Source organism: Phaethon lepturus, unplaced genomic scaffold, assembly GCF_000687285.1.
Source record: "Phaethon lepturus isolate BGI_N335 unplaced genomic scaffold, ASM68728v1 scaffold2994, whole genome shotgun sequence".
Taxonomy (NCBI): Eukaryota; Metazoa; Chordata; class Aves; order Phaethontiformes; family Phaethontidae; genus Phaethon; species Phaethon lepturus.
The window spans coordinates 12,516-36,460 of record NW_010536780.1 but is presented as its reverse complement, the minus strand read 5'-3'; the positions used below and the strand labels follow the sequence as shown (position 1 = coordinate 36,460).

The following is a 23,945-nucleotide window of genomic DNA, read 5'->3' as shown; positions in this document are numbered from 1 at the left end:
TTTCTGTTCCTGCTTCAACTTACATTCCCATCTTAAAACTGAGACAAAAATTCAGATCATTGTGCACACAGCCCTTCTTCACCCACGACCTTTTATTCATCTTTTTATAAAATTTAATGACTTTTTTCAGTGCAAGTGTCTTCAAAGATTGTCTTGAATTACCACTACTCATCTTGACTATCTTTGTGTTGAAGTATTTTAAAAGGTGCTTATTTTATCTTTACATACACTCAAGATTTTCCGGGTATTGCTAATGAAGAAGCAAAGAGCACGTCTTGAACCAAATATTTATACCTACATCTCTGTTTGAAAATGAAGTCTTTTAGGTTAGTCAGACTTTCAAGCATTTTGATCAGGCAATATGTATGGAATAATGTGCCAAAACCAGACACAAATGGGATAGAAATGCTGATCATGACAATACATTGCGTTAGAGCTGAACTTTACAACAAAAGACTTATAACCGCCAGATGTGAACACGGCTTTTCACTGTGAGAGTGGGGTACTCTTACAAACTTATGCACTTTCATATATATGAAATAGTTCTGAAACAGTATTTGTGAGCTAGTTCAGGTTCCAGAGGGAGTATAGATACATTCACATAGCACTCCAACTGAGATATAAAACCCTAAAATAGACAACCTCTCTCCAGAAGTTTAGAAGGACACAACCAACTAATAAAATCATCATTTGAATTATCAAAATTAAGTGAATAGGAACTTGTTGTTTGGAATTTTTGTAATTCAGATTTGTCTCCTCAAAACAAAGTCTTTTTCCCAATTACTCAGGGTTCACCTACATGCATACTGTTATGCTTAACAAAGATATTACTGAACAGGAAATGTGCATGCTAGGAAATGCATGAACAGGAGATAATGAACCACAAAAAAGAGCTCTGCAGACAACAGGAATGTGTATTGCTCTTCTCATGTAATTATTTTAGAGTGTCCTCTATTCTTTAAGCTTTCTGAAAAGGCGGACAATTATTAATTCTACAAATATGTTGCAATTGCTTTTGACATGTGCTTCCTCAGCCATGGGAGAAGAATGCAAGAAGAAATCAATGGGAAAAAATTGCTGGGAAGAGTAAAATTGCCTTAGGGATTTTGTTCTATGTAATACAATGGCCTAGGTATTCTATTTATAAGGAAGACATGGTATTTATATCTATTGATTTTTCAGGGATCTTTTGCAGTCTGCAGCCTTAAAATTTCACCTATCTTAGAAAGGAACACATCTTTAGTGAAATCTTGATGTTCTTCAATGACATTATGCTTACAGAACAGTAAATATGATATAGAAGAGGTGAAATAACCCCAAATTTTGTGCTCCCTTTGCAAGGCTATAAAACTTCCTTTAGCATTGCATATTTAATATACTAAGGTTGACTACTCATTTGCGGACTGGAGTTTCACATCAGGGGATATGAACGAAGGGCCACAAAAACATCAGTTACGACTGCTTTTTCCTAAGACCATTTACATTGTCACCCAGACATTAGGATAGTTTAGAGTGGTCTCTGGACCTCCACGAACCTTCAAGAGTCAGACCTCCTAGCAAGGGATTATCAAACAACAGAGGATCTCTGGAAATACATTCTTCGTCTTGCTTATAGACTGTGCTAGGAATGAGTAAACTCAAGGGGAAAAGACTGACAAAGGCTCTATCCCCACTACCCCCAATCTCCCATCTCACCACACTCCAAGGGATAGGTCAACTGATATTGCATGCTGCAAAATGTTTATACCATTGTGGAACAAGGCTTGGGAAGCATCCACACATTAGTCAGTTATCCCACTGAAAGATAATGACAGGGGATGTTTTACAAGACAGATGAGCTGTATATGTAGAAACTCAGGCATACGTTTTAAGAAAAAAGTAGTATAGTCCCTTTTGAAGCCCCATTCTAAGCTGCCTTTAACTCCAAACTTTTCTTTAATATGCAGGAAATAACATGCTAGTATAATATAAACCAAGACAAAAATGTTTTATTCATAGGGATTTTGTACGCCTTGGTTACCACAGCTTTTCCTGTACCCAGGCCAGCTGGTACAATATGTACTCTTTTCCATGTTTTGTAGCTGTTTTCTCATATTAAATATGTCAAAAGTTTTATATCTGAGCAATAAAAGTTAGTAACATAGGTGTGATGCATAGTAATGAAGGTAGAACAACAGTGTATAATGGTAATATCTTAGTAAATCAATTAATATGTTTATGGCTAATGATAAAAAATATGAAAGGTTAGACAAGAGTGACGTCAGTCAGTGGTACCACAACATGGCTCTGGGTAAGGACTATTCCTAATCATTAAAAAGATATCTACATGCTACTTCGCAAGTCAAAATAAATCTGTTTCTTTGCCTGAAAGCTTGAATAAGATAGCAGTGCCTGACTGCAGAGCGTGCATATGGAGGTGCTTAAATTTAAACATTTCTCCTCACCTTTTTGGTACAGTTCTGTCTAGATATTTACCAGGCTGTTTCTGGGCCCCACATATTGCTATTTCCAAATTTCCTTAGACAAAGCAAAATCCACCATCTTTAACTTTCCCAAAGGCCCTTTTAGCAAATTAAGAGCACTCTCATCAAGACTTACATTTAGGTTTGACACCGATAGCAACGACTTCGCAAGAAGAGATTCTAGCTCCTCATTTTACATACTAGAGAAAGAAACTGAGGAAGGCAAAATGTCTGTATCTTAGCCTGGCTCAGTTACCTGTTCATTTTTCAATGCTCTTTCAGATTTGGTTGGAGTCTTTACATGTTTGGGACAGCCTCCCCACAGTTTTCTCTCTGAATAATGGAATATTTATTTTGCTTCATTCCCTGGTGGCCAGCTTATTCTTATTCTCTATTTGGTTTCTTCTGCCTCTCCTTTTCTAAAATGGCTGCTGAAAACCCTCTTCATTTAGTGTCTTGACTTTCTCTTGAAAACCTATCCCTCCTGCCTCCCTTGATCCATCTCATCAGTTAATCAAAATCCTCATCTATTGACAGTTGTTAGCTACCTTTATACTGCAATTCAAACCTGAACAATCAGTTTGTTCTGTGCAGTAGACAACTATTTCTCTGCAAGGGCATTTGGGTGAATAGCAGACCATTGATGTTAGATGCAACTTCTGCTGTTAGCAATATGTTATCAACTCTGAACTTTACCCAAAGAGACAGAGGTTCAGATACCCCAGAAGAGACTCTACATATCTAAAGCATAGCCTAAAGGATGGACGCAGATATTCATAGAGAATATCCGGATTCACGTTGCCTTCCTTATTTCTTTGCTTACCAGCTTCAGCAAGGAACGTGTCTCTAACCTAAGCTGTACAGTAAGTATTGCAAGGCATCTTTTGCTACCTTTATTTGGATGGACAAAAGGGATGTTCTTCATCTTGGGCCTTTCTCTGAGCTTGTAAATCATTGTGTACACTCATGAGGGAACCCAGAGCTCTGAAGTGGATGTTCCTGGATTCCATAAAGAAGAGTAGAAGGCCTTCACACTAAAAAAGACCAGGTTTAACCACCACAGTTCAACTTTCTGAATAGAAAACACTCAAAGAGACTACAGAAAACAGAGTAGAAATAAAAAGCTTTGCTAACCATCTTGGTGTCCTTTGCAGGCAGATCCTTACCTTTTCTCACTGGCATCTGACTTCAGCACTAGGACCCTCACCACTGGAAATCTGTGACAAATCCTCCTTGACATTATCATTTGTCAGGGTGCAAAGAAAGATGCAAAGACACTTATTTTCACCCTGTTCCATTATAGATTCTGAGGAAGGGCCTTAATGTTAGCAAAATTTGGCTTATAGACCAGCCTCAGTGAATTGTACGCCCTAATGTTCAAGACGTCACATAATTCAGAACGAAGTGTGAGGTTAAACCCGAGGCTGCAGATCTGGCCACTAGCAAGCACAGCAGAGAGTCCATTAAAGGAAACAGAGCAGTTTGCTAAATCAGGCAATATATCAATCCTCTTCGCTATGTACACTTTATTTACAGGGCATTTGCAGATTCAGAATGATGATGAATGCCGCTGCAAAACACAGTTTGATTTTCACCACTTCAAGGCAGAGAGCAGAGTAAAAATTATTTGTGATGTTATCTTTTTTTAACCAGTCTCTGGTAGTTAATCCAGAGGCATTTCTTTTTGTTTACTCAGTCTTGTTTCTTATTACTTTCCCACCTTCTGCTTTATTTTATAGCCCTGTGTCTGCTCAGTGAGTCTGAGGAGTACTCTGTTTTACATGCACCACTGCATGGACAGATAGGAAGTTTTACCAAGGTCGACAGATGCTAACCTACTCATAGAAGACAAGTTACTGCAACTTCTTAGTTTGCAAACTATTATTCTTCCATGGTATCAGTTTTGGCAACATCAAAACTGCAATAAAAAGTGCATTTTCCACAAGAAAAACAACAGCAAGAGCATGATAATACTTTATAAATACAGACATTTTCTCTTCTCTCATAGCCTGCATGGAATTCAGTAATAATACCAACTATGGATAGAGTCACTTAGTACAAACATCAGTTAGTCACTCTGACCTAACATTTAATAGGTTCTTTTATACATAGATTTCTCTCCACACATTTCCATTTCCCACAAAGCTTGATTCTTGTGAAGTACCTATTTCTTCTACTGCCAAAAATATCACTGATCCATATGATCTGACCTCTTAGCAAAAACATTTTCAAGTGTCATCTGTTTTTGTTTTCCAGAAATCCACCATTGTGCATTCCCCCTCCTTAAAAGGAAATTTTATGAGAAAACAAAAATATTTCTAAATTCTTTTCATCATGTATCTTAACATGCATTAAGCAATGTCACTGCAGTATCACAGAATGGTCATTTTCTCTCTCTCCTTTTTCTATGACTTATAAAGAAAGTTGGTGTTAATATAATAATGAATGGTTTGCTCACGATCCTGTTCGTTTTTGCTGAGTTCTAGGAGAAGAAAGTCAAAGGGCATTTGGATTATCATTTGCACAGTTCAATTTCTTACTGTAACTACTCAGCAACTTCTTAAACCAAATAAAGCAAAGAATTCTGGAATGGACATAGCCTACACGATGAAGTCATCATTCCTAAGCCATGGTGCTATACTTAAATTGTTTATTGAACTAGAGTATCCCACTGGTATGAAGGACAGTTCAGAGTCACTGTTGGAAAAGAAACAAAACATTTCCCCCCTTATTCTAACATCATACAATTTCAGTTGTTTCTCACACTGCTAGTAGGAAAATGTATGTTCTTACCCCACAGCCTATTCCGTTGCCTGGTTCACATGTAATTTTCCTCACTCCTGGTTCAGTAAGCAAACCTGCTCCGCAGCCGGGAGTTGGACACAGCACTCCTCCCATCTGCAGCACACATTCCTCAGCCCCATAGCGCTGGTAGCGGTTGTACTACAACACAACAGAATGGTGTTAAATCTGCTAACAGCACACACACAAAAAAACCCCAAGAAACTTTGACCTTGAATATATCCCACATAGTCAAGTGAACCATCATCATTTTTCACATGCTAAGTTCAGATTATTTGTCAAAAGTCTAAAACTGCACGGTGTCATTAAATGGGGTGTCACTCTGCTCCTCTCACATCATACGCATCGTTTTCTGACTCTCAGCTATCATTTGCACCACCAGAAAATTGTGTGGGATATTAAAATAAAGAAAATAGCCACCTGTTTCTGTAAGCAATCTCAAGAACCCTCTTATATTGCTATAAAAATTATTGTAAACATCATAAATGTAGTCCAACAACAGATACTGATAAATGCTGTATACAGATTGAAAAGAAACTCACAAAAAACCTCAAGGATCTATCACTAGAAGTACAATGTAATGTTTTAGAACTAAAGGGCTGTAAAAATTGCCCAGCCAACTTTATTTTCAAAATAAATTTCATGAAACTGATTGGCAAAATAATTCTCTAATAGACATTTATTTCACTCTTAAGTGTAGTTGTTTTCCGGAGTCTACCAGGAAATTTACTTAGTTTTTGCAGTTTTCATCCAGTTCCATCCTGACAGCCTAAAAGACTATGGAAATGACTCCATTTTAATGATGGAGACACTGACAGAAGGCAATATTAAATAACATGCTCAGCGTATCCTCACTGACAAAAATACCCCCTTTAAAATGACTGATGCCGCTGCAATAACTTTCCCTGGTCTAACTTACCCTGCTTTCAGCCAGAGCTAAGCTGAGCAAGTACAAATCATGCTGCGTACATGTAAATCACATCCACTCTAGGGCTCTGTGTTGGTGCAGTTCCACACTAGTGGCTATATAACCATTGTAAACCAGGCTTCAGATTCACCTATAAATCTGCCCTACTGTAGAGTGAAATAAATGAAAGCATTTGGTCCTAACAGCCCCAAAGAAAACAGGAAAATCCAAAAGGCCAAAGAGGAAGGGAGTAGTATGAATTTTCTCTGCGAGCGGAATGACTTTATGGTCTGCTAAAGGAACAAAACAGAGCTTTATGGTACAGCACTCACAACAGTATTTAGTAATTCATAAACTTTTATCCCATAACTGCTCATGAAAATCTTGCTCCCTTTTTTGGAGGGACAACAAACAAAAAAATCCTTTCTGCAATCTGCACCCCTCTCGAAAGAAATTCCACAAGGAAAACTGAAGCATTAGGACCAAAACCTCATACACAAAGCATACAAAGAAGAACTTTAAATCCCAAAGACAGGGGATCCACTGCATACTTTCTGGGTAGAAGATTATTCTGCAAATGTTGTCATAACATGTCTTGTTACACTGGCTTTTTAAAAATAGTATGTCACTTCTATAAAACACTATAATATGCAGACACAAAAGTGTTGCATCACAAACAAAAAAAAAATTACCAAACTGAAAGTATCCACCTTTGTCAATTAACAAAAAATCCAAACAAACTTCCTCTCAAAAGAAAAGCAAAATTGAAAAGGAGAGAAAGCCTTCAAAATATCACTCAATGTGTGAACAACAGTGAAATCCTGAATTAAGGATCTTGGATCTGGAAAATAACAGTATTTTGAGAAATGTGTGAGACATGTCTGCAAAGTCTCCTTGAATGCAGAGGCTCAACAAGTCAACTGCCGTTTTTCTATGTTATTATTATGCTTAAACCTCGACTAATGGCATAAATATTTAATGTTGGACTCTATCAATTTTCAGTAAAGTTTGTGATCCTTGCACTAAATATATGCTGAGCGCTCCGAGTCGTTCTGCTGGCCTTGAACAGAAATATGGATAACCATGGCAGCAGAACTCTCTGCTGACCTAATTTTTCAGGGCACATGGGACCTGAAGGTGAGGATGGTGATTGTCTTACCACATTAAGAGGCAACATTGTGCTGGATGTGGGATTGTTAGCAGCTTCTCATTACAGAGGCAAACACCAGTGACACTGGAGCTGAGATTTTGTCAGCATTTTCATTATAAATTCTCAGCTGAAAAAGAGAATATTCTTTCCAGTCATTAACTAGCATTAAAGGACATGGAGAGATTCCTCCTCTCTCCTCTCCTTTTTTTTTGATACACAAAAATGTAGGATAGATAAGAAGGGAATCATTCTGTCTTGTACAGAAAGTTACAGAAAGGGAATGTCCAGTCAACCTACTGGCAAGGTGAACAAAGCCATCTTATTCTGTTCAACAAATTCAACGTTTTATACTGGTTCAGCACAGGACTCATGCCAAATCAGTATAGCACACTCATCAGTGATTTTCACACTATAAAAGCCCCAAAATGATCAATTTGAAGACCGGAAAGATCCTGCTAAATGCATTTGCACATCTTGACATCCAGTTACCAGCCTGTTTTCTACCTTCAAAGTCCAGATACATTTATAAGATGCCATTTTCTGATTTCTTTTTCCTTGTGCCTGTACGCTAGCTCACTTAAAACCCAGCAACCAACTAAAACATGTAGTAGCAGAACGCATACACGTTTGCTGCCATAGCACAGTCACAGATAACATACATGGATTCATATGCTTTCTTCAGTGGCTTGAAACAAAACAACTCACTTTAAGGGTGCATTTATAAAAGTCTTGTAAAGGACCAAAACACTTATGCATGAATTATTAAGTAACTATTTGCATATGGTGACAGATTGTATCTAGTAGAGGCATTTTCTCCTATATACCACGGCCATACATATCACACAGGACTGGTGCAAGCAACACGCTTAAAGCACGTCAATTTTCAAAAGCCCTGAAATGTCTTTGGAGCCTGTGACATATTTCTGATCACGTCTGGATGAGATATTTGAGGATATTCCAGCAGACAACCACCACTGGTCTACTTTGGCTCTTACTCTTTACTGGAGACTTAAAGTAGGATTCATTTCATTTAGTTTGGATTTCTGCAGTGATGATGCCTATAGTTGGACTGGTTGCTTAGACTCCTTTTATAATTAACAGGAGAGATACGATGTAATTCATCTTTTCTCTTTAGATTTGTACACTAGCATGAGAAGAACTGAGCCCTGGAGTGCCCTGTTCCATTGTCTATAAAGAGAGATGAGACAACTTGCTAGATATTGACACCTGAAATTAGGTGACTCCTAACAGGTGCTTCAGTTCCACTAATTCTGATCCTAAGTCACCTGGCCCAAGCTATTTTTAAAACCAAAGTTTAGGTACCTAAATAGCTTTGACTATGAGTCACTCCACACAATTTTAACTCTTCAGAAATTAAACAACTAACCTAAACAACTCATATAGGTTCCAAGTATATTGAATGAGGAGAAAGCACATCACAGGTAGGGAATTTATCCTAATTTACATGTGATGTCTAAGATAGATGGGATGAATCACCCTGTGGAAGTGCTATAGCTGAAGCTGAGACAACTAACTTAGGCTAGATATCTAACACATAAAGACATGTCTTTACAAGATGAATCTAACTGTTCCATACATTCAAAATATTTCACAATATCTATTACTCAATTATTACTCAATTATTATCAATGTGCCTCCTATTTAGGGATGCATTCATCATGTGTGAAAGGGTTCTGCATGCACAAGTAGGAAAAATATATCCAAATATTTTTAGGAAAAACCTCTTAAAAAGTTTAATATATGGGAAACTTGACTGAACTGGCATTCATGGCACCTGATTTCAATTCCTGGCAGCAGTCACATAAGTCACTTAATCTATGCTTCTCATCAGTTCCCCATTTGTAAAGAGGGGGAATGATACTTGCTGATTTCTCTGTAGTGTTAAGAGGCAAAGTCCATTAATAGTCATGAGGACATCAAATATTATGGTAATGAGGGGCATAAAATTACACAGAAATCACCAGTTGTCTACTGCTGCTAGAAATCAGCTTTTGAGCAAAGCATGCCAGGCATTTATTTGCTACTGTAATAAGGGACTCAGAAACACAGGTAGGTAAGTAGTTGCCAGATTCACCACAGAACCATGTATTTCAATGCTTATTTGAGGGGAAAAAAAAAAGTCTTTAAAAATGCGATTTACTCCAAATCACTAGTGCTAAAACAGCTAAAGGTATATGAAGAAGGTAATCATAAAACATTCTAATTTTTTTTTCTCTGAAAACTGCACCCTGTTGTAAACTTTCCCATCAGTTTTTGAATTGCCCCAATTGACTCAAATCTACACTTTTCATGAAATAAAATTTTGAGTGGAAAGAATTCCCAACTCTACCTATGGTCTTTCAACCACATCATGAAGTTCCTTCAGGCAATTTTGCTTGTAAAGACTTGTTAGGGCCTTTAGAAATATTTTTATAATTTATAAACTATAGTATGACACAGGCATGGAGGCTGGATAATTGTAACCATTTATTCCCGGCTCCCCACTTTCCAGATTGGGATGAGTTTTAGAATGGTACCAGGTTTCCAACCAGTGGAAAATCAATCATTTGATGATGTAATAGATAATAGATATGAATAGGATAATAGAAATGAAACCATTAGGCTGAAACAGGAATAAACCAGGTTTAACTACGGATTGCAGTATTATCAGTTACACTGAGATTCAGATACTAAGACAAAAATGAAATTAACTTGGATGCACAAAACTCTTGCAAAATACACTTTGTGAACACAGCGACTACTTGCCATGCTATTTAATTTGCAAGTTGTGCTTTAATACCATAGAATCATAGAATAGTTTGGGTTGGAAGGGACCTTAAAAGATAATCTATTCCAATGTCCTCTGGCACAGAGCATGTGCCTAGTGCTATTTTAATTTTGCTTTTACACTTTGGGCACAGTTTTCTGTATTCTCCCTTTTTTCCTCACACCTAAAAGCATCTGCTCAGTAGTAGCCTCATAGGGAACTTTGGACAAAAGTTTAACAGTAGATGTAAAGCCAAAATTTCTAATCTCTGAAAGGTAATTCAATTACTTGCTTCTTTTAACGGCATGTAATGGTCTCAGAGGAAAGAAAATCTACTTTCTGGAGTCAGATTGTTTTTACTGATCCTATAAATCAAATAACCATCTGTGTGTTTCAAAATTAGATTGTGGAGGCTATTAGTCCATAATGTAGACTAAGCACTTTATTTATACATATTATACACATGAAAAAAAAAAAAGTTCCATAATGTAATTAGGCAACTTAAAGTACAAAACCCTTAGTACTCATTGGACTAGTACAAAATTGGACTAGTTACAAAAGTGTCATCTAAAATATAGATTAAAAAGAGATGGGCTGACATGGCTCTCCATGGAGCACCTTTTATTTTTCCTGAGTTACTGGGCTCCTCTGATGGCCTTTCCTCTGTAGGATAGGAAGAGCAAGTTCAGAGCATCTGCTCATTCTTGTTCCCACAGGAGCACCACAAAGGAGACCAGAAAGAGAATTACCTTCTAGAGGGCTGGAATTTGCCCGACTTTGGAAAGTCATGGAAAATTGGGTAAGGCAGTCTCCAGAAAATACTTGGATAAGAAACCCCTGACTGGACCAATGCAACACAATTCATAGATGAAATTAAACCGGAGTAGAGAGGGGGAAAGGAAGAAAAGACTGCAGTTTGCAGAATGATATGAAAGAAAGCACAAGGTGAGGAGTATGAAAATAGAAAATAAAGAAGAGAAGACACTGGTTGTATTAGAGTCAAACTGAGTATATGACAGGCAATGTGGTGCAATGAAGAAAGTGGACTAAGTACAGTATATGTATATGACTTGGCACCATATTTACACACTATTGGAAGTTTGTGATCTTCCAGCAGGTGTTTGTGGGATCAGTCTGAATGGACTGAATGCTGGAGATAAACATTCAGTTCCCTATAACGCTTGTGGAGCTCGAATCCACATTCCATTCTCCCCTAGAAGTAAGAACCACCAAGGCTGTAACTATGCAGGGAAATCTTTTCAGTTGATGCTGTTGCAAACTGTGCAACTGAGATTCACTGAAGTAGATACTGGCTCCCAGGAATTCCACTTCTCAGGTCACAAGAATGAATATATGCATATTCCATGAAAGCAGATCAAAGTCATCCAAGGGATGGAAGAAGACCCATTTTCTACATACACTTGAGATCCTGAACACTAGGGTTCAAATCCCTTCTCTGAATTTAATAAAAGCTGGGTGGGAGAGAATTCTTTTTTTTTAAGAAGCACTCAAGTTTTTCATTGATAGTTGTTACAGACAACTAAACAAATGGAAATTTGGGTCCTACACAAAATGACATGTTTTTTGGTTTTGAGGGGAAGAGAATATCTTTTAAATTAGTTTTGATCACAAGTACTTTCTCCTTTCTTTCTCCCCATTTTTGATTTCAGCTGTTGAACCAAAAATAAATTACTTTTACCTGTCTAGTGCACAGACAACAAGTTAAAAAAAGGAGTAAGAAAGTAGAGATGCCCTGCCTATGACAAAAACTCAAAGAGAATAAAGTTCCGATAATCCAGGAGAGACAAAGCTGACAAACTCACATGGATTCCAATTACCTTTGAAGTCAGGGAAGAAGCATGTTAGGAGACATGAAAAGCAGATATAGCATAGGAAGAAAAAAGAGGCAGATCACTGGTCATATGCGATTGCAAGACTGAAGTTTGTTGTGTAATTCCAGCTATAAAAAAAAGTTGTGTAAAGAGGATCAGGAGTTAACGGCAGTAGCTCAGTTTTAGAGAGTGATGGGATGGTGACGACAAATCCAAAAGGTGATCCAAATGAGACGGACAGAAATCAGATATTAGACAGAAAAGTGGAAGAAACTGAGATATGTGTGTAGGTATCACTCACGTTGAGTAGCAGCTGAAGCCAGGGGACCGAGTGGGGAAGCGCAGAGCTGTAAGGAAGTATACGCATAAAGATACAGATTTGAGAATACTAACAAAATAGCTTTGGTTTAGAAACTATGAACTGGAGAAATTATTCAGTGAAAATTTATTCTTTTTTTTTAGCTGCATGTGAATTATTGAGAGGTAACTTACATTTGTTCCAAGTGTAGTTTTCAAAAAATCTTGACCCACAAATACTTCAGAAACACTTTGTTGATCATATTTGACAGTTTCCTGCACTAAACACTGCTGATTAATTAGAATTGTCACATGACACCACCTTTCCCTGAATGGGTAAATAGGTAACAATTAGTTTATGACTGACTTTACATTAATAATCTGTAGCATATACTTAAAAAAAATCCTCAAGCAAGTATTGCAAGCAAAAAAAAAAAAAAAAATCAAAAGGTCTTTCGCCTTGCCACAACCCACACCACCTTTGAACAGCATGGGGATGTGCACCTGCAAATTTTCAAAAAAGGGTATACCTTTTCATAAGTTTTACCCAGGTGGCAAGGAAATGTAAAAAAAAAAAAGAGAGGAGTGCCCCATTCAGGCTTGGGCAGATTCCAGGGATATAAACACCCACAACATTTCTAAAGAAAAAGTGAGCAGTGATATGAGTTGCAGTAGCAGCTGATAGGAGAGATCTGTTAAAACTGATCATTTCTCTGTCAAAATATCAAGAAACTGGCCAATACATTCTGCAAAGTTGTCAGAGCAGATGATATAGCAGAGAAGAGCAGCTATACATTACCCAGCAGCTTCTTTTCCTGCCACTAGCATGTCATCGCTTCATCTGTGCTGTGACCTGTTGGGGGCACTCAGGTATAGCAGCAGATTGCTCTTGTGTTATTTGTTTTCCCTTCCAGCCTACAGCTGTAGCTGCTATTTTATTCATAAATCAAAATATTCCATTTAAACAATTAAACAAGATTTTTTTTTATCACTTTGCGGGGAAGAGAGAAGTTTCTCAGAGAGTCATTAGGGAGACTCCATAGCAGTTCACTGCAAGCCATCTTGCTACCTTGGTATGTTGTAGCGTTTAGGTCTGAATTAAAGTGTTCTCTCTGCTGTCTCTGGCACTGGCTTGTTGAATTACCTGCCTTCCACTGTGTTTGGACAGTGCCCATATTTAGTGCATCTTTAACGTATTTTCGTAAGCAGCTTGTACTATCACCACTTGTAGAACCATTTGCATTTACTTGCAGAGATAGCCAGCCTGACAGGGGAAATGACTACTGCAGGAGGCTAACTTCTATATTGTGCTATTTTTCAAAAGCTCCCCAGTTAATAAATCTTTCATCCCAAGCCTGGGTGTATCTCAGGTACCTATGAAGTGAAGCAGTTAGCCAGCAGGTTGGACTGCATCCATTAAGCTAGGGGAAAATGATGGATTACAAACAGTGAGATCAAACTGCAAGAAAAACCTCAACAGAGATAAGGACAGTCAGAAAGCTTCAGGTTTCACCCTTCCTGGGGCTGCATGTCCGGGGGATTCTCTGTGACCTGGGAAAGACTCTGAAAAGGAGGTCCAAACCAGACCAGTCAAAGCCGCTTTTGGGGACTTTTCTAGGTCAGACTCTCTGGCACCTTCTCAAAGGGTCAAGCATCTAGTGGGGTAGCAATCTGTTGCTAAATTTATTTGTGCTGCATATTAAGCCAGTTACTCTGGAAGCTGGTTTTATAAGTGCTAAATTAGGTATCCACAATGCATACCATGTACCGGGGAAGATTGTACTCTTCTATTTCACCACACAGACTATGATTACCTCCTTTCATAAAGTCTAAAAATAATTCCCTCTTTAAAAACTACCTTGTTGCAATGAACTAAACCTTAAAGGACAGACTTTCCAGCTAGAGTGAATTTCCCTTAATGTACATTCCCGAGGGAATAGAAGACATGGGAGATTTACATATCCAGGAGACTACTGAGAAGTTTGACTATTTGGACAACTGTTTTATTATTACAGAACTCCTTTTAGCAAATATTAGATTAATCAGCATCTCTTCACACTTCGACACAAAGCCTTTTCTTCTCAGCATTAGTGTTCCTTCAATGCTTACATTTAGATAAAGAAACAGTTTATTTGGATGGACAGATAGACAAGCAGACACGTTTTTTCAAGTGGTTTGGTCCTACTCAACACCTTTCTCTCTTAATGACATCAACAAAAATTATGTATGTTCAGTATTTACAGGAAACAAATACTTGTTGGACAAATGGTAGAGACCAGGGTTTTGTATTAGGAACAGTTGCTTGATTTTAATTGGACTGAATAAAGGTAAGAGCATTGATGAAGCAGACTTCTCTAAGGCATTTGTCTTGCTGTTACATGACATGTTGATTAAGTATCTAGAGTGATAGAAAATTAATGTGATATAAAATTAAAACTTCACTATCTGGCATGTCTGAAATATAATTGTAAATGGGCAATCATTATTAAGCAGGTATGTTTCCAAGAAAGTCCTGAAGGTATTGATTTTTGGCCTTATGCCACCTAAAATTTTTATTACTGACTTGGAAGAAAACAAAGAGCACAGAACACCAGTGATAAAGCTTGTAAAAATTTGAGAAGAGGAAGTAATGAACATGTAATGTGGATGGTTAAGTTCATGCTACAGGGGTATCTGCACTGTTGGTAAACTGGGTTTAAGCAAACAACTTACTTTGCAGCACAGTAACATGTAAAGTTATTTTTCTAGGAACAAACTATTAGTCACAATTGCAGAACAGGACTTCTATCTGGGAAGCTGTATGATGGATCCTGAGCTGAATCTGAGCTGTGTCCACCCATGTCCAATAGCACGAAAGCAACTCTTAGATGAATAAATAGAAGTCTCTAGTAGGGAAATTACATTCCTTACTGAGCAGCCACTGCTTTAACTGGAATCCACAAGCACCTACACTTGGAATGCCCATTTCAAACTGAAAAGTTCCTTCATTCTAACTGAAACATATTTACTTGACAGTCTGACTGACAGACAGACTGCCTTTTGCTGTATAAGCAATTTTTTTAGTCCTGTTTGAGGGGTAAGGTGGCTCTTTCTGAGTTGCATTCGTAGGCTCGTGTCATTTTTTATGATGATGATCACTTACTGCCTTGTGACAGCACAAAGGGAATTGGAAATGTAAAGGATCTGGACACTGACGAATTGGAGATATGCAATGTACGGAGCCTACTGGTACCGGTAGAGTGGTGGAAAGAAAAGAGTTTGGGAATTTTTTGTCTTGCACTACTGAGAGGTATAATAGGATCTAATGTCTGCAAGTGATTTGTAAGCAAAGATTGGATGTTTTTCTAGGCAATATACTCCAGTTTAAACAAGAATTAATCCAAGAAAGACATCTAATGTGTATTCCAAAGGCGATCAGAAGAGATTATCACAATAGTCCATTCTGCTTTTATAATCTGGCCTTAAATACAGAAGCATTTTAAAAATAACTCAAGATTGGACATGAAGCAGTAACATGCCCTTATTATTCTTTGACTGTTGCTTGGAGTTGAAGAAAATACATATTGATTGTTAATTCTGAAATTGTAAGTAGTCTGAATAAAACAGTGTTATAATTATTTTTTCTCTAATATGCATGATAACAGAAAAAAAGCCACCTCAGGTCTTTTTAAAAATCAAATATTTCACTAAATAAATACAAGAAATAATTAGATTGCCATGTGAATAAGGACTTTGCCTGAAATTCCATTCTGCCTTCATTTGGATGTATTTTAGTTCTTTTACCTTGGTTTTGCACCAACTTCCCCCTAACTGTCAAAGTGTCTGCTAATTTCAGGCAAGCACTACTGTGGTCATCAGTAGACTCCTAACAATGCTTTTGTAGGGACAGAATATAATTGCAATATTCTTTATACTTGTACGGGCTTATGGAATAATTCAAGTCTCACTGCAATATTCACTACTTGCAAACACAGATGTTAAGACTGCAATGATAACCACTGTATCCGAACAACCTGTTAGCACAGTCAGTTTCAGAGAAAGGCAAATGTTTATAGGTCAGATCCATTCTGCAAAACAACTTTCCATCTGCATAGTTCTATGTTCCTAATGCATGATGACAAAAATTTCTCATCTGTTTAGGTGTATTCAGTACAAAGAGGAGTAATTTTATGGTGGAAGTCTGAAAGAATACCAAAAATATTTCAAGTGACAAAAATACTATATTTATTTGATTAGCGAGGCTTTCCTGATCAAGCTCCTCCACTCTCTTCAAGACTTCTCTTCTTATTGGACAGAAATTATCTCTTCTTTTGAGGTTCCGTGTGGTTTACGTCATGCCATTGCTGAAGTTTGTATATGATTGTAGAAATTAATACTCTCTTAGTGCAAAGACGTAAAGGTAGGTGAGTAGAACAAAGAAAGAATTAAGATTACATAGGCAATCTTAAATCTGACACTTCCTATTGACTGAATTCTTCATTTGCACTCAACTCTTTTAGCCTTCATTTTTATGTCTGCCACTTCCTTTTCTAAAAAGCAAATAGAAAAAAGAAGAAAGTCCATCATTTATAAAACTATACTGCTCTGTCCGTAGTCATTAGCAAGGCTGGGGTCTACAAATCCATCCTTAGAGCTCTGCCAGTGGAGCTATCAAAGTCTGTCTGGTTCAGCCCTCTCCCTCATACTTGCAGCCCCTTGGTTTATCTGTTCCCTACTTCTTCAAATCTCTCCTTTTGTCCCACCCCTCCTACCCTGCATAGCTTCAGCTCCTTGCGCAGTTCATTAAGTGCAGATCTTCCTTTATTTACCAGTCTCTTCAGCAAGTTTCCATACTTGGTCCCAGCATCTTGTCAGACCCTGATAGCTACCATTCTGGTTGCTACTTGTACCCTCTTTGACCAGCCAGCCCCATCTCTTCAGTGTCCCCAAGCTTCATCTCACTCTGCCCTCCATTTGTCAGCTGGCTCTCACCAGTCTCTTGGCCCCATCAATCCTGGTCATAATTTTTTTTATTTCATCTCCCACTTTCATGCTTCCCGTCTTTCCTTTGGCCTAGCCTGTTTCCTGTCTTTTTTTCCATTCATGTCAGACAAACCATCCCACACTACCCTTCATGCTGCCTTCTTGCTGAGGAGAAGCTGAGTACCTGAGGGATCTGGCTTTGGGCTTTCTGAAACAGGGAGCTGGTGGAGCAAAACTAGCAGTCTCGAGAATGTACCAGTAGCCCTAATCACAATAAAAGTATACCAGCAAGAGAGTGAAAGTGAAAGGAGAAGCAATATGGTGCTCTATACAACATAATTTGATCTTGATCCTGCACTTGGGTCACAACAACCCCATGCGACGCTACAGGCTTGGGCAAGAGTGGCTGGAGAGCTGCCCGGCGGAAAAGGACCTGGGGGGTGCTGGTTGACAGCCGGCTGAATATGAGCTGGCAGTGTGCCCAGGTGGCCAAGGTGGCCAACAGCGTCCTGGCCCGTATCAGAAATAGTGTAGCCAGCAGGAGTAGGGAAATGACTGTGCCCCAGTACTGGGCACTGGTGAGGCCACACCGCGAATATTGTGTTCAGTTTTGGGCCCCTCACTACAAGAAGGACATTGAGTTGCTGGAGCGTGTCCAGAGAAGGTCAATGAAACTGCTGAGGGGTCTGGAGCACAAGTCTTATGAGGAGCAGCTGAGGGAACTGGGATTGTTTAGCCTGGAGGGGAGATCTTGTCACTCTCTACAACTACCTGAAAGGAGAGTGTAGCAGGTGGGTGTTGGTCTCATCTCCCAAGTAACAAGTGATATGACAAGAGAAAATGGCCTCAAGTTGCACCAGGGGAGGTTTAGATTGGATATTAGGAAAAATCTCTTCACTACAAGGGTTGTGAAGCATTGGAACAAGCTGCCCAGGGAAGTGGTTGAGTCACCATCCCTGGAGCTATTTAAAAGATGTGTAGATGCAGTGCTTAGGGACATGGTTTAGTGGTGGACTTGGCAGTGCTAGGTTAATGGTTGGACTTGATGATCTTGAAGGTCTTTTCCAACCTAAATGATTCTGTGATCCAGTGATTCTATGTTCTAAAAGGTAAGCAACCAGACTTTGAATTAACATTTCAGGACCTGCTCCTACCTCTGTCACATCCCTCATAAAATCTTGTGCAAGTCCTGTGGTGCCAGGTTCATTAAAAACACATATATTCTGATGTAAAACACACTAATGCTCAGCTTTCGGTCCCTAGTATCTGCAACTCTATGTCAGGCAGTTAGGCTTTATAACGAGCACATTAGGAGAGAGACTTCAGAGACAAAGACAATGTGAATATCAGAAACATGAAGCATTTGAAAATTCAACTTTTCTCTCAAAATTTAAGGCCATTTTCTCAATATGTCTGTACGTTAATTTCATTATTGACAAAATAATAACTATGACCACCTTGTGAGTGTTGTAAAGCATACCTCACTTACGCTTTCCTAAGATACCTCTAGAGAAATAGTTTTCTGAGTGCAAAGCACAGCTATGATTATGAATGAGATTTTAAAAAATCTCTTTTAAAAGAGAAGAGAGGTCACAAAAAGAGATGGATAATATAATGAGTAGCTGTAAGTATCAACCCCTTAGTCAGATTGTTTGTCTATCTGCTGTTTTAGAAAGCCTGTTTACTGCTGTAGTCAAAAGCTGAAAAGCTGTGGCAGATAGCAGATGTACCAATTAATAAACTGTCAAGGCTGATGGATAGAATGAAAAAAAAAAGATCTCACATATATCTCCTGTGTGGTTTTTTTCCCCACATTTCAGGTCATTGGGGTCATGAAATACACTCTGCCTCCCTGGAGAGAGACAAAACTGTCTCATTAGCGTCTATCTTTCATGACATTAAGACGCTGCCTTTGAGATGCTAACTCACCTGTTCTTCTCCCAGAATCCTGAAGTGATGAAGCTCTTTAATCAAGGAGTCTGGACAGCCAGCTGTTGGAAAGAAACAAAAATAGGCATTTTAGAGCTTCCTGTTAGTGCAGTTTCAGTATAAGATACATAGATGCACAGGGCATAGAATATACAGATTACCTTAAAATAAAGAAGATTAGAAAGATTAGCCACGGTTCTGCAGGCACCGGAACGCTAAAAATAATCTATCAAATAATCCTTCCACATTTCTGAGCATGATATCAAGAACGCTTAGAAAGGTTATATTATGAATATTTTAGCCCTTTCCCCAAAGGACTACAAACAAAAGCAAGATGAAAAGGGCAGCCCTGTCTGCCAGATACTGCCAGCCCCTTGGTGTAAGCCAAAAAGGCTGTTAGAGGATCTCACATCAAAACCTTGGAACTGCCCAAAGCTGAATTCTGATTCACACACCAGGTTTGGACTCATTTTTAAGCGTAATAGAGGCTTTCCCCGATTCCCTCGTGGATTTCACAGGCTCTGCAGGCCCCACAGATCACTTCAGTTTTGGCTGTCACAAATATAATCCATTTCACAAATACGTAGTTGTCACCCACAGGTGTAATACACAAAACAACTACGCAGGCAGGGGAGTGATTTGCAGAACTTTGCAATCAGATTAATGTTCAATTGCTACAGACTTTCACATCTGTACCAGCCAGTAAGAAGGAATATGTCTTGCTACATGCCATGCACTTTCCCAACTTGTTCAGACTGTGATTACCTTCCTGGTGATGAAATCCAAGGCTGCTACACACTTTTGTACACTGCTAGACTAATTTCTGTGAAAGCAATCTGGGCTTTATTCTTCTTACCATAAATTGAAGCATCTGTTTGTGAAGAGAGAAAGTTCCTTTTAAAGAATTAAGTGTATAGTTCTTCCCAGAACATGGGAGGAACTATGATTTTTATCAACATGTTTTTCTGCTGATGCAACTACAAATAGTTACTTCTCACCCTTAATGACTGCCATTAAAAGTATGCAAATGAATTGGGAGACAGTTGTCAGGAAATCTCCATCAGCACCATGGCTTCACTCACAGCCAATGAGGCATGACCTACACTCACGACTTCTGTTGGCATAGCTGTGGTAGGGATGCAACGGAAAAAGCCTTTATACTTGTAACCGACACAACTACAAAAGGCAAAAACCCTACTATGGACACAATTATACTAGTACAAGGGAACTGATTTAAATGATACTCAAATCATCTTCTTGCTGGTAAATACTTTATCACCATTTAGAAGAGGTACAGGTGCAGAATGCACCATCAACACAACCTCATCAGCAAACCCTTTTAAAGGTAGTCAAGGTTTAAGGCGGCCAAGGTTTAGGCATGTGGTAATAATTATGTTTAGGCATGTGGTAATAGATTGTCTCTTACTAAATATTACTGTTTCTTCCCATTTAATAAAACCTGTGATATCCACGTAGGCTTCTTTCCACTCACCTATTCCCTCTCCTCACACACACGGACATTCACATATTTGAATGTGTGAGTTTTAGCTCTGAGTGATTCCTTCTTAATGGGTTTTTAGTCTCCTCATCTTCTAGGACCACAACCCCTGTATCGCTTTTAATTCTTCTCTCCTCATTTCCCTCATACTTGCGCTGTCACTGTTTATTCTATTTCTTGTTCTCAATGGACTTAAAGTCATCTTTTCTACTTCGACCACAGAATCACTGCTACGGAGCATTTTTCTGTCCATTTTCACTGGGATTTACATCTTCCAAGTCATCCAAACTCTGAATGTACCAACTGCTTTAAAAGTCTCACTAGCTTCTTGACCTGAGGCCAGACATTGTAGCCCAGAGCTGTTGACTTCTCTGTGTTTCAGGTCAGAACTTACTGCATACAACACGGTTCCTCTCTCTTACCCTCAAGACCTTATGTAATCATTAATTTTTTTACGTATTTAATTTTTCCTCAAAATATCTGCATTGATTGTACACTGCTATAGGAATTTATAAGCGTAGAGGATAATTATGATTTCTTATAATACTGTGTGTTAATCTTTGACAGATGTTAGCTTTGTAACACCAACTAAACTGCTTTCTGCTTGTCTCTTCTTTTTTGCAGGATTTACAGCTGCTTCTTCAACCAATCATTTCTTTCTCCCCTCTTATCCTTTCCAATTTACTATTCACTAAATCCCTTAAGATCGGGAAGTTTCCTTTTTCTTCCTTAGCAAGAACTTTTTCTCTTTCCATTCTCCTTGAAATCATATTTCCTGAATGCCTGTTTCTCCCAGAAATCCATCCCATTCTGCCCTCATGCATAATTTATATAATCTCCCTTATGTGAACTGCTTACATGTATCCTCTCTTTCTTCCATGTAAGAGACTATAAAGACTTTTTAACCAAGGATCTTTGTAAAAAAAAAAAAAGTGTAAAAGTATGAAGAGATATAGACATATATATAAACATGTATATGTTTATTTTAAGTGTTACTCGTTGGCCATTGCTTCATCCTCTTCCGAGTAGAATATTGTGTATAGCCTATATTTCAGAAACTTGCCCGATCTAGTTTTTAGTGTTTACATAGTCCAGACTTTCACTGGATCTTGAAAGCTGATTATATAAGAGATCCTGCAGTTACTAGTAAAGAAGGAGGAGTGAGAACTTAAAGACCATGTCACTGTTGGCAAGATGCCTTCCAGCAACGAGTTCAGAAATGTCAAATGCATGCAATATTGAATTATACTGACACGCATTAACAGTCTGCTATAATAAGTCCTTTCAGATCTTCACATCGCAGAAGCAATAATTTGAAAAAACAATGGAAATCATTGTTGCCAAATGAGAATTTGAGTAAAAAATGGAAATAAAGAAGAAACATGGAAAACAAAATAAGTAACATTTTCCTTTCATTGTTGATATTTCTGTATGTATTTCTGATATTTCTTATTTCTACTTCACTTTCTTCTGTTCTATAAGAGGACCTGTGTAAAACATGCTCCAATGCTGTGACCCATTTTAACCAAATATCTGGGAGTTTTGAAAAAGATGATGTTAATTTCCTGCACTGTCACTAGAGACAAAGGCTACAGACAAATAACCATTCCATAAATAAAAAGAAGAGATTAAAAAATACCTATTCTGCTGAAGAGCATTAAGAACTACTTGTCATCTCACCCACAAAACCACCCATATAACCATCAACATACTCATATATATACAAACACACATGGTGACTTGAAAATTATTACAAGTTAAGCACAGCACACAACAGGTTCAGTGTTGCCAAGGTTCGGTGGCAAAGTGTACACACCAAAGCTTAGAAGAAAAATGTATTTTCTAAGTCTCTGATGTGCACCTAGCACTTGCCACGCGAAATAAATAATCTGCGCTTTACAGGTTTCTGCTATTTTGTGTAGAACACTTTGAGGATTAGTTTTTATGGCCTGTGTAGTACAGAAACCCTTCTAATCAATAGTCTCAACAATTACTGAAACTTTCCATTTCCCTTTTTCCAATTATTACTTGAAAAAGCACAGGCATACATGAAAATTCCACAGACATAAACCAAACCGTAGGAATATCTAAATAAATCAATCAATAACAATTACACATTAGAGTGTTAAAAGAAAACTATACAAAAGCCTGGACAATTGCCTTTAGAAGCTAAATCTCAGGAATGAGGACATTTGCAGACTGATAAAATGACAGCTAAAGTGTTCAATAATTCCCTCTTTCAACTGACATTCAAACCTATGTATTTCATATGTTCTTGGCTACAATGACTGTTACAAGTTTTTGCCTGCTGTGGAGGCAGAGCAAGATGTAAGAAATAAAAAATTGATGCAAATCTTCGGTATTTGTATACCACTTTTTCCTTTGACATAGCTCCATTGACCTCAAAGCAGTAAGACCCATAAAACTAATGTGATGGCTTAGGAATGAACCTGCGTCTAAGCAGGAAACTAAATTATGAAGGGATGATATCCAGTTCAAAGCACCAGCATCTTTATAAACTCACCACAAGTAATTTCTTTGCTTCTGTTTAAGCATTTATTACTGAAACTAAATTTAAGCATATTACTTGCTTCTAAATGTTCCATCATACCCCAGATTACTTGCTTGAATGATTTTGTTGTTGCTTGATTCTCATGTTGCTTCATTATTTAACTGCAAACGCTGCACTTATGAATGAAAGGTACATTCAAAGTTACAGATATTTGCAACTGTAAATTTACAATTTACATTGTTGTATTCTCTTCATAAAGGTATAAATATATTTTAAATCTGTTCATATAAGAATATGTATCTCCAAGAGAAAAGAAGCAAAATTTAGGAGGATAGTTTAATGTTTCCTAACATCATAAATCCCTTGATTTGAACTGGTCTGACCATACATTTTCAGTTACTATGATTCTAACTACTACCAATTTAATTACCCAAGTCTTCACTTATTTTTTCTCAGACAGAATTAGCTTCTGGTTTTGTTTTTGGTTAAAATTATCACTTTGTAAGACTTATGCTGTCCACTAAGAAGGCAATGGAGAAAATAAACTAACTCTTTAGTATTGCATAAACTGGAAAAATGAAAGCAAAAAATGACTGCTGTTACAAATAGAGCAGACTGAGAACCAGCGCAAGTGCCAAGGCCCTGATGGCACCAGCAGCCCTGACTGTCACTGCCCTGCCCCTCTGGGCTCCCCATGGCCCAGGACCCCATGTCAGCCCCCAGGGCCGTCAGCCCCTGCCCTAGCGATGCCACAGCAGGGCTGGTCTCCAGCTCCCCTCAGCCCTGCCCTGCCTGGCCATGGGGCCCTGATCCAGGCCGGCGCAAAT

At 38.2% G+C, this 23,945-nt stretch overlaps 1 protein-coding gene across 1 annotated transcript in view; it reads right to left on the bottom strand.

Annotated features, from left to right (window-relative positions):
- Positions 1-20,859, bottom strand: part of PARK2 (parkin RBR E3 ubiquitin protein ligase) — a 130,340-nt gene extending 109,481 nt beyond the window's left edge. The window contains exons 1-3 of the mRNA XM_010286258.1: positions 20,757-20,859; positions 19,109-19,170; positions 5,256-5,405 (exon numbers count right to left, since the gene is read on the bottom strand). Coding sequence (XP_010284560.1) covers positions 5,256-5,405; positions 19,109-19,170; positions 20,757-20,859 — 315 coding nt within the window. The remainder of the gene's footprint in view (positions 1-5,255; positions 5,406-19,108; positions 19,171-20,756) is intronic.
- Between the last annotated feature and the right edge of the window lie 3,086 nt (positions 20,860-23,945).